The 12,393-nt window shown below is 37.2% G+C and overlaps 1 protein-coding gene across 1 annotated transcript in view; it reads left to right on the top strand.

The window, feature by feature from the left end:
• Positions 1-12,393, top strand: part of LOC150079172 (mitochondrial carrier homolog 2-like) — a 273,570-nt gene that overhangs the window by 206,338 nt on the left and 54,839 nt on the right. Inside the window, exons 7-8 of the mRNA XM_090384014.1 lie at positions 1,519-1,612; positions 4,784-4,816. Coding sequence (XP_090240140.1) covers positions 1,519-1,612; positions 4,784-4,816 — 127 coding nt within the window. The remainder of the gene's footprint in view (positions 1-1,518; positions 1,613-4,783; positions 4,817-12,393) is intronic.

Genomic DNA, 12,393 nt, shown 5'->3' with positions numbered 1-12,393 from the left:
TCGAAATTATTCCCTAAATCCACCTCGTGAGTGACCCTTTCAAAATAGCGAATCAGATTTGTTAAAGGTGATTTTCCCTTTATAAAACCATGCTGAGTATCCTTGAGAATTTCAATTCGATCCAAATGATCCTGAATTCCACCCTTGATCATTGCCTTCATAATTTTCCCTACCACTGAAGTCAGACTGACAGGTCAATAATTTCCCACTTCACTCTTAGAGCCACCCTTATGTATGGGAGATACATTGGCACTTTTCCAATCCAAGGGAATCTCTCCAGAGTCTAGTGATGCTTGCATAATTAGCCTCAATGGTTCAATGCACTCACTTGCTGCCTCCCTTAAGATTATAGGGTATATTCCATCAACTCCAGGAGCCTTACTGGCCTGTAGGCTCGAAAGTTTTTTTCATTAAATAAACTTGAGAAATTTCAATATTATTAATTACATATTTTTCAACTTCGCTCCCACAATTTTCCATTGCCACAAAAGGTTTTTCATTTGTAAATATCGATGCAAAATAACTGTTGAGTTCATCTGCAACGGCAGCTGTGGTATTTAATACTATCCCCTTTCCTTTACATAAAGGTCCGATCTGGTTGTCCTGCTCTTCTTGGCATTTATATATGTGAAGAATTCCTTATCCCCCTTCTTTGCTCTGTTTGCTAGTGATTTCTCATAAATTGCCTTTGCCTGTCAAACCTTTTCTGTGGCTCTATTACAGATAATCTTGTAGCTGTTATAGGCTTCAGTACTTTTTATTGTTCTGTAACCTTTCCGTGCCACCTTTTTCTGCTCGAGTAGTGTGGCAACTTCACTATTCATCCAACTTGGAACCCTCCTCGTGGAGTATTTTTTTAATGGTATATACGCATTCAAGGCAGCTGTGATTAATGTTTTAAAAGCATACCACAGTTCAAATGTATTCATTCTCTGCACGATATCTACCCAGTTAATAGAGGCCATGTAGTACCTTAAGGCATCGTAATTTCCTTTTTTGAAATTAAAACCCATTCCTTTGCCTTTTACTACTGCTACCTCTCTCATCATCATCCACCATAGAACTCCGATAATATCATAATTTTCTAACAATATTAGAGATAAAAATATGTTATGATGAGTTTACTTGACATTTTACTAATTTTATGCCAAAGTTGAATCCAAACTTCTTTCTTTGCAGTCCATATCTAACCTTCTAATGTGGAATGCAAAGAGAAGGCTATTGTTATTGGTGATCCTCTGTTTATAGAATATAAATATGCCAGAGCATTTCAGCAATCTGGACAACAAAGCTTTTACTGTATTTATTTTTGTTTTTGCATCCCATGCAATGAAGTATCATATTTAAAGTGGTTAAACTGGTTTATTGTCCAAAAAACCAACTTAAATTTTCCAAGGTTACTGAATTTTAGATTTTGTACATATATTAAAATTCCAACTGTAATTTAAAAATCTTTAAAATGCAATTTTGATTCATCTCAGTGATGCTATTAAAATTTTTCTGATATATTTATTACAGAGGCTTGATTCCAAGGGTAATTGGAGAAGTACTAACAATGTGGTTAGCAGGCAGTGCTGCATTTTTCATTGATACTTATGTACTACAAGAGAAGGTAATATACAGCTGTTTGTACAGAGAATGCTGACTGAGTGATAATATTGAATGTTTGCTGTCTTTATTTCTTATTAAAATGGAAATATATATAAACAGAACTAACTTATTTAGATTCCTTTGAACGAATTTACAATCTTTGAAATAAAAGTATTAAATTTGGTATAAAGATAGCCCTTGATATAAATTACAAATATATTTGTAATGGGGAAAATACCTGGATCCCAGGGGAAAATGGTATCCAGGTATGAGAGCTCAAAGAAAGAATTCCTGTCCCAAGGTAATGGTTTGGCAAAAGAAGAAAATTCACCAGTTGGTTAATACTTGCTACAGGACACTTCGAACTTTGGAGCATCTCCAAATGAGCGGTACCATAGATGCTCATACAAATCATCATACCATAGATGCTTTAAAATTTCATGATCCACCATTTGTGAAAATGAAAGATGTGTTGTAACCTTTCTTTCAATGTTTTTAAGCATAGAAAAGGGTCAAAAATAGCATCAAGATAAGAAGTATGGCAATAAATTATTCAAGTACAAAGATGGTGGAGAACACATGTTGCGAAAATGTAGTCCTTGGATAAAACTATTAAAAGCTGCTGTGTGAATTAATAACAGGTTCTGTAAATGTTTCAATTTGAAAACCATAAAAATCATGTTTGGAAAATAATGTTACTGCCAGATGAGCAGCTTTCAAGTGAAGTTAGACATGCTGATGGTTAATACTAGATAATTATCAGGTAATTATCTGGTATTAACCATCAGCACTATCTGTGCTGATAGTTAATACCTGATCATTTTCCACCAGATATGCCTCTAGTGTTATGTTAAATTGCAATCCTGCTCTATCCTTTTACCAACACTTTCCTTTCAAATCATCAAATTCTTTCTAAGGGCTTTATCATCTTATCTGATAAAATACCTTTTTTTTTTTTTTTTTTTTTTTTAGAGGCTCAAATTACCAAGTAAAGAGAATATACTGTATTAAAATGCTGAGAATTCAGTCATTCTTAGAAAGAGGGCATACAAATGTATTAATATCAGCTAAGTAGTGTTATGAATTCTCTTCTTTTTCCCTAGTCATTATCATTTTGGGTCATATCAGAATGATAAAAATTATAAATAATTTGATAATTCAATATCTTTATAATATATATATATTATATAATACAGGTGTACAACATAATATATACATCTTAGTGCTCTTAATTGATACCATAGAGTGCTAAAGCAGAACTTTTTCCATAAGGAGCAATATAATAAAACTCTGACTTGAAAGAATTTAAAGTATTTTTAATGAATATTTTAATGAAACTGTTAAAATTTTTATATATACATTTTGATTAATATGTGTGTTCGTGTACACACACACACACATGCTATTTCGTGGAATGTGGGCTCTACTTTCATAATTTATTCAGGGCCTTGGAAACAATGGAAAAAGTTGATGTAAACATTTAATTAGTAACAGAGCTACATCTGTTTTAATTTTAAAAAATGGCTATGAAGTTTTCAATGGTAAAAAATAATAAAAAAAAAGTAAGAATAAGCATGGTTGCTTATTCTTACTTTTTTTTTTGCTAGATTTTGCTAGATTTGTATCACTTATTCTTGTTCATTATTTTTATTAATTTTTACCATTGAAAACTCCGTAGCAATTTTTTTTTTTAATTCAAACAGACAGCTCATTAACCATTAAGAACTGACACACTTTACATAAACTTTTTTCACTGTTTTTGGGTCCTGAATTGATCCTAAAAGTATGGCTCGCATGTCATAAAATAACCTGCATCTAAATATATAAAATAAATTTGTTTTTATACTTGTGTATTTGCTAACTCATTTCACTATTCGACCAATCTCCATCAAACATGGGGACTCCTTAAAGTCCCCTAGAAGTAACTTGAGGCACCTCCGTAGCCAGGTGGGAAGGAGCAGCAGTGCATAGCACACGCTTCTTGATTAGACCGGGGTTCAAGCCCGTCGCCACCAAATACGGAGGATGCGGAAAGGTCAGGGAATGACCACCGCACATCCCAGAGCAATATGGCCTTAGTTGCTAATGCTCCTAAAAACCAAAATAACAACAACAAGTAACTTGAATGGATCAAAATTTGCATCAGGTTTCTCACAAAAAAGGTTATTTATTTTTTTATTGTTTATTATTAATTAATTTATTTTATTTTATTTTTTTGCCTTTTCAGAATACCATCCTGTTACATTTCAATTGAAACCAAGTATATAAACATCATATAATTTTTCTTAATTATTATAAATATCCAGTGTAATTTCTGAATTCTCTTGAACCATCAGGGATGCTAATACATATTATGAACTTAATGGTTAGCTGACCTTTAATGTTGGTGAGAAAGTGTGATCTTCCAAAATTATGTAATGGCATGAATAACATGTAGCAGTAAATTCTTACTACTACATGTTATTGAAACTGCAGTTACAACTGTTTGCAGAAAGTGTCTTCATTTCTAGAATTCCTTTGTTAAGTGATTTTCCTTTTGTATTTAGTAGCAACCAGTTTAGAGTTGCCACTTTTTCAAAAAATTTTTGGATTATTTTTTACCAAAAAATTAATTTGTTAAACATTATTTATTAGGAAAATATATGTCTTTTGAATACTTTTATTTCTTTGCATACTGAAAGTAAGTAATTACACTGATTATGCCACATGAGTGTTTAACTTAAGGACATCTAGACATAGTGGTTAAGGATTGTAAAACAGTATAACATGAAGGACAGCCTGATAGAAGTAATGCAAAAATATATATATTGTTGTATGTAACCAGTAAGCTTTAAAACTGAACCAAACACTGCATGTCTGTGTGGTGGTAATGTGCAGCTTAACTCTTAACCAGTGTGCAAATAAAGAAATTTGCTTTTTCAATCAGAAGACTGTATCTTCCTCTCCCCATCTCATTTTTACTTTTTGGTTACACTAAACAAGAAAGGGTAATAAATTGTACACTTATCACATTTGAATTTGCTTCGTTCTCCCCCCCCCCCAAGAGGGAAAGAAAGTTGCCAAAGGGAGTTTTCTGTTTAAATTTTATAATTTCTGTTAAATGTTATAAAGACTGATATTAAAAGCTTAGCTTAGTTAAATTGCTTAATTTCATGTTATTCTACTTCAATTATTTTTATATTTTTTTTTCCAGAGTTTGAAAGGCTATGTAAATGCATCGATGTTAGTAAGTTGAAAGATTTGAAATAAATTTGTAGGTTACTAATTAAAACATTTAAGACAATTATCCAGTTTATCATATGTTACAAAAATAATTTCATTCCAAGAAAATTTTGAATGAATTAATATTTTCTTTACATTCCGTGATGTCAGTAATTTTGCAAAATTTAAAACTATAGTAAAGCAGTTTTTTTTTTTAGAATTTTAGCTTCTTTGTCTGTTTTATTTTGTTTATGCAGGTACCATACAGTGAACATTTAGTAATTTATTGCTACTGGAATTCTCATGGATGAATCAACTTCAACTGGGGAAATGGGGGAGGGTGGAATAGAAAGAAAATATTTTGAATAATTACCTGTGGCAGTTCAAGATCAATTACCTACCAAATATCCAGTGCATACAGATGATCCCATAAATCTAGTGTCATAGGAAATTATATCTTTAACTAAATATGAAAAAAAAATACAGTAATTATAATTAGTAATTCGCTATGCTATTCTGCATTCAACAAAAAAAAAGAGGGATCAAAGATACACACTATCTTCTGATACATATTGTGATACCTTACGCATTGGTTATTGGTTATTTCCATAGATCGCAATAAGTTAAATGGTGGTACCATTTAAAAGTAGGATATAAAGGAATAATACCAATAATGGTAGCTGGTCCCAAAGTGGGATGAAAAAAAGACCTCGATCCCTTCCCAGGAGAAGTCACATAAGTTTTCACTTACTCGACGTGTCCATTTGCCAGATGGCGGTAAGAGAGGTTCACCCAGAATCAAATTTTGGAAACATGTGAATGGAAGACAGTAATCCAGTCATTCATTCCAAGTTAGGCAGACCACCATTGTTGACATCTAGAGGATGTCTACAGTTGAAATGTATAGTGAGAAGAAATTACAAAAATACCTTTAATAAGCTGACTCAAGAGAGACAGTTGACATAACTGAGATAAGTGCAGAACCAAGAACTATCTGAAAAACAGTATGGATAATAATGGTCATTCAACTGCTTATAAGCTAAAGCAGTCTTCCATGTCAATACCTTTCTTGGTTTCAGATAACCGAAATATTGGTTGTTATAGCAATGGAAGTACATGATGCATGTTTAAAGTGGTGTTCTAGCACTGCTAGAACACCACTTTAAACCACTGACAACTCAGTGATGTAAAGTGATGGTATGAGCTTGTCTTTTATGTGTCTTGGACTTGATTTGCTGGTTGTCATGGATAAAATCATCATTGTAGCTATCTGTTGTGAAATTTTGAATAATTCTTCATTTACATGTAGCAATTTTTTGGATGAATTTTTATCAGCATGGGAACACTGCATGTCACAAAGCATGGTTAGTTCAGCAGTGATTTGAGAAGAATAATGTGGTAAACCTGTAAATCCTAGCTTAAAGCTTAGATCTGAATCCAGCTGAACCTTTGGGATGTTTTTAAACAACTGAGAGCCAGAATGGGACACTCTAGTTCAAGAAGAGAACTCTCTGCAGGCTTAAAACTGGGAAAATCCAGATGGTGCTTAATATTAAATTTTTTTTCTAACGAAATGAATTCATTTAGTGTCTCAATACATGTTGAAGGATATGCCTTTATCTCTGGGACTGGACTTAGGCAGATAATTCTTATATAGCATTATATACATACTGAACAAAAAATACGAACCTCTGTATTAAGAGGTCATTAAACCCCTGTGAGGTGTCCGGATTATATGAAATACACTTTGTAATGTCTAGGTGTAACAAAGTTGTACATCTGGTTCAATTGATAACCCTCCTTTTGAATAAAATCATTCAGTTGTTTCCTGAAAGTCTCAACAGCTTCAAAATCAGCACTAAGAATTTCCCCACACATTTTCATGTTTGAAATGTTGTGCCGTCTTCTAAATCTAAAATGCCAACCTGAGCTCGGTTTAAATTTTTCAATTCCTAACTGTTTAGCCAGTCTCTCTGCCGCTGCTTGAATTTCTATTCCTCGCACATCCAAACCAGACGAACAAAGTTGAGAAAACCATTTGTACACAGCATCATCTAGTGCTTTATCAGTAGGCATCTGCATTCATTTATCTTTATTTTTTTCTTTCTCCACGTATAACTTGAGAACAAAATTACGAATTTCACTTTTTTTTCTTTTCTTTTTTTTTTTCATCACAAAACAAACCGTGTCGGTTTGTTTTTCGATGCCATACTCAAGACAGATGCTGGACACTGAAGCTCCTTTTTCAAGTTTTTCTATCACCGATAGTTTATCGTGAAGAGAAAGCGTTTTATGCTTACGCTTCTGTCCTACACTAGGCTTACTTAAAGATATTGTTTAACTGCACAGCACAAATGACAAAAGATGGAAGCGTGTAACTGCAGAGCAAATGACAAACAACTGTCTGAACCGCAGCCGGGAACCAGGTTGTTTGTGCAGCGTGAGTCATCACGGCCCCGTGACCTCAGACACAATACATATGACCTTGAGCCCGATCGTCATTTGCTTTTTACGCTTTTAAATTTTTTTAGAGCTTTCTGGATTAAGCGACATCCAGATTACCGGGGTCCGGATTAATGAGGGTTTACTGTACATGCAAAGAAAAACTGTGATATGGGATGATGACATGTTACCTCATTGAGTATAAAGACTGCACAGCTGTTCAACTGCAGTAATCTGAAGCCAGAATGGTGAAAATGCGTAATTTGTCAGACTTTGAAAGAGGTCTTTTCATTGGTGCACGTTTAGCAGGAACCATGGTTCAAGAAAAACGAAAGACAGCTATTTTCTGAGAAGTATCCATCTCAAAGGTTTTTAATGACTGAAAAGCAAGCAGTTCTTCCACATCTCAAGGGTGTAAATGTGGCAAAAAAAAAACAATACTTCAAGAGCTTCACTCTTGAAGTATTAAGTCTTGAAGTCATACTCTAAGGAGGATTGTACGGAAAATAAGATATTGTGCAGCAAATAGCATCTAAATTCAACCAAGCCCAGAACCGCCCTATTTCAAACCATACCATGTGCCAGATATTGAAGAAATGGGGTATCGCCATCACCTGCCTATTCAGGAGTCACTTGTTTCAGAGAAAAACAGAAAAATCCACTTGCAGTGCTGCTGAGAACATCATAGTCAGACAAATTATGAAACACTTTGTTTTGAACTAATGGTAGGCAGAGAGTATGGTGAGAACATTACGATGGACCCCGCTTACCTTGTTTAAACAACCCAAGTATCAGGAGGTGTGGCGCCTCCGTAGCCAGGTGGGCAGGAGCGGTAGTGCGTAGCACACGCTTCATGATTAGACCGGGGTTTGAGCCCATCACCACCAAATATGGAGGATGCAGAAAGGTCAGGGAATGACCACCGCATATCCCCGGAGCAATATGGCCTTAGTTGCTAATGCTCCTAAAAAAACCAAATAACAACAACATCTGGAGGTGTTATCATGGTATAGGGAATATTTTTGTTGGTATGGCCTGGGTCCATTGATACCAGTAGAAAGTTGAAGGTCATCCAGGGAGTACCTGAATTTTGTATAAGATCTACTGCACCCTGCAATGTTACACTTTTATCCCGAAGGCAATGGCCACTTTATGGATAACAATGCAACGGCACATCATGCCAGACTCATTTCCACCATCCTCCCTGACCCCCACATTCACATGATCTCAACCTGTTGAGAATGTGTGGGATATGCTGGAGAGAGCTATTTGGTAACAAATCCTCTTCCTTCAACTTTGTCGCAGCTACATGATATTTTGCTGGAAGAATGGTTATAATTAGGGCCAAAATGTCCTAATTATAACCATTCCACTAAAACACCTAGAATCCATGCCATGTGGCACATTTGCTACATTCAAATGTTTGAATGTAGCAAACAATTTGCTAATTCACTGTAAATTCGTGTTGCAAGTTTTGTGCCAATAGAATAGTGTGCTTTGTGCAACAGATTTATTATTATTATTTTTTTTTTTCCATTGAGTATTTTATAGCCTATACAGTGGCAGATGTTAAGAAACAATGAATATGAATCAAATTTTGTTGTAAACTTGGAAAAACAGCTTTGTAACCTTAGGACATGCTTAAACAAGTGGTGATAATGCTATGGGTAGAATACAAACTTTTCAATGGTATTTATGTTTTGAAGGCTGCCAAACTAGGCGTCTCCGTAGCCAGGTGGGAAGGAGCAACAGTGCGTAGCACACGCTTCTTGATTAGACCGGGGTTTGAGCCTGTCACCACCAAATACGGAGGATGCGGAAAGGTCAGGGAATGACCACCGCATATTCCTGGAGCAATATGGCTTCAGTTGCTAATGCTCCTAAAAACCAAACAACAAACAAACAAACAAACACAAGCTGCCAAACTTCATTTGAGGATTTTGAATGTTCAGATCATCTGTCATCAAGTCAGACAGATGAAAATGTTGAAAAAGTGCATCAGATTGATTTTGATTGTTTTATTCAAAATTGAGGAATTGTTCATCAGGAGTTCCTCCACTAGACCAGACAGTAATTACTAGTTCTATATTGTGGTGTTAAGACAATTTGAGGAGGATGTCAGAAGAAAACATCCAGACAAATGGCACACTCAGGATTGGCCTCTGCATCACGATAATGTGCCATTCGGTACACACTTCGCTTTGTGAATTCAGCAATTTTTAGCCAAGGGCAAATTGGTAAATGGTTCCAGATCCTCATTTTTCTCCCAGCCTGGCTCCCTGTGACTTCCCCAAAATGAAAAGGGCAAAGATTCAAAGGCATCGTGGGTGGTGGGGGGTGCTCAAGCTGAATTGTAGAAAGCATTAGACAACATGAAACAGGAGTTCCAGAGATGCTTCAAACACTGGGAGAAGTGCTGAGATCAATGTATAAACTCTGGTGAGGACTGCTTTGAAGGGGCAGTTAACATGTAAATAATATACACCAATGAGCCAAAATATTGACCACCTACCTAATATGATGTTGGTCCTCCACATGCAGCCAAAACAGCTTGTACTCGGCGAGGCATGGATGCTACAAGATTTCTCTCGGCGCCTCCTTAGCCAGGTGGGAAGGAGCAGCACATGCTTCTTGATTAGACCGGGGTTCGAGCCCATCACCACCAAATACGGAGGATGCGGAAAGGTCAGGGAATGACCACCGCATATTCCCGGAGCAGTGTGGCCTTAGTTGCTAATGCTCCTAAAAACCAAATAACAACAATTAGTTACAAGATTTCTAAATGTGTCTTGTGCTGTCTGGTACCAATGCATGACCAACAGATCCTTTAACTCCTGTAAGGTCTGTGGTTGAGATGCCACAGATCAGAGTTGCTGTTCCAACACAAACCAGAAATGCTCAATGGGGGTTGATGTCTGGGGAATTTGGAGGCCAGAGCAATACCTGGAAGTCTTCCTTCATGTTCAGCGAACCAGTCTTGATCAATTCAGGTAGTGTGGCATGGCTCATTATCCTGCTGAAAGACTGAACCGCCAGAGGGGAAGACCATTGCCATGAAAGGGTGTACCGGGTAAGCAATGATGTTTGGATAGGTGGTAGACGTCAGATACCCGGCACGTGGATGACTGGACCCAGGGTATCCCAGCAGAACATTGCCCAAAGTGTGACACCGCCGCCACCAGCTTGTTTTCATCCCGCAGTGCATCCAGGTGTCATCACTTCCCCAGGTAAACGACGCACATGTACCCGGCCATCCACATGGTGCGACAGGAAACATGATTCATCAGACCAGGCGACTTGCTTCCACTCACTCAAGGTCCAGTTTCGATGCTAGCTTGCCCATTGTAGGCGCTGTCGCCAGTGAACCATGGTTAGCATGGTTACTCGGAGTGCCCTGCTGCTACAGCTCCATTTTCAGCAGGGTTCGATGTACTGTGTGTTGTGACACGTTACTCCTATCACCAGCATTCCGATTACTGGCTAGTTGCTCCACAGTCACCCTTCTGTTGCCACGTACCATCTGGGAGAGCCTTCGCTCACCTTGAACATCGATGAGCCATGGTCATCCAACACCTCGCCAGTGGTTCGTGGGTTTCTCTTACTCAGACCACTTATGGTAGGTACTAACCATGGCTGACTGTGAGCATCCCACCAGCCGCGCCATTTCAGATTTGCTCTGACCCAGTCTGGCCATTACAATTTGGCCTTTGTCACACTCACTTAAGTCCGCTGCCTTTCCCATCTGAAGAACAAGAGTAACACTGTATAATGGAGCTCAGTATCAGGTGTTTTTTATTCTATGTCCCGACCTGCACGCGCGTCGTAGTTCACCTGCAGTTGCTTCGATTTGCATAACGATTCGCGGGTCATAATGTTTTGGCTCATTGGTGTAGTCTAAATTAATTTTTTTGTCCCAATCTGGAAACTTTTGGCTAACATCTTATACTGTATTGCTGTGTGTGACATGGTATACAATTCCCATTGAAAAATAATGTTCTAATAAATGATGAGATAGCACATTTGGTAGTGTTTTATTTTAAAATTGTTTTGTGGACGAGTGTCCAGTACTTTTTGGTTATTAAAGATAAAGAAGTATATTAAGCAATAGATGTTTTTGCAGCATTAGTCCTGCTAGTTTCAGTGTGAGAACATACCAGACACTATCATGAAAGAAGAAAGAATTGATGTACAGTGATCCATTGTTGGAGAGCTGATAAGTGCACGAGTAACCAAGTCACAAAGGAGATTAGGCAGGCAAAGGCAGATTATGAGAAATCCTTGGCAAAGGATGCAAAGAAAAACAGAAAAGAGTTCTTTACCTATTTAAACTCAAGAAGGAAAGGGATGAATCAGATTGGTCCACTGGATGTTGATGGTTCAACAGTTGAGGATCCAGCTCAGGTGGCTAACAATCTAAACGAGTATTTTGCATCTACATTCACACATGAGGAGTTATTCAGGAAGGGGAATGTCGTAGGTGAAGTAAACATTGGCAGTGAGCTAGATGATTTTCTAATAACTGAGAGGAAAGTGGAGGAGAAATTGTTGAGGATAAACATAAAAAAGGCACCCGGGGTGGATGGGATCTATCCAGTTATATTAAAGGAGGCGGCAAAGGAAGTAAGCAAACCCCTAGCCATAATTATGAGAGCTTCTTTGGACTCAGGGGAGGTACCCATGGACTGGAGATGTGCAAATGTAACCCCAATTCACAAAGGAGGATCAAAGGCTGACACAAGTAATTATAGACCTGTTAGTTTAACTTCGGTTCCAGGAAAATTAATGGAGACACTGGTTAAAGAAGCACTGCAGGATCATCTGGACAAGAATTCAGTTATAGCTCAGACACAGCATGGTTTTGTTAAGGGCAGGTCTTGTCTGACCAATTTGATTGGATACTATGATGTAGTCACAAAAGAACTGGATGCAGGGAATAACTTTGATATTATATATTTGGATCTTAGAAAGGCTTTTGATACTGTTGCGCATGGAAGACTGCTGCACAAATTGGAGAAGTGTGGCATTGGAGGCAAATTGCTGCTATGGATAAAGGGATGGTTGAGTGGCAGAAGACAGAGAGTGGTAATCAATGGACACTGCTCAACGTGGACTAATGTTATTAGTGGAGTTCCTCAGGGTTCAGTGTTGGGTCCATTGTTG

This window comes from Mastigoproctus giganteus, chromosome 10 (genome assembly GCF_048544385.1).
Source record: "Mastigoproctus giganteus isolate SK-2022 chromosome 10, ASM4854438v1, whole genome shotgun sequence".
In the NCBI taxonomy this organism is placed as follows: domain Eukaryota; kingdom Metazoa; phylum Arthropoda; class Arachnida; order Uropygi; family Thelyphonidae; genus Mastigoproctus; species Mastigoproctus giganteus.
This window is presented reverse-complemented; position numbering and strand designations above follow the sequence as displayed.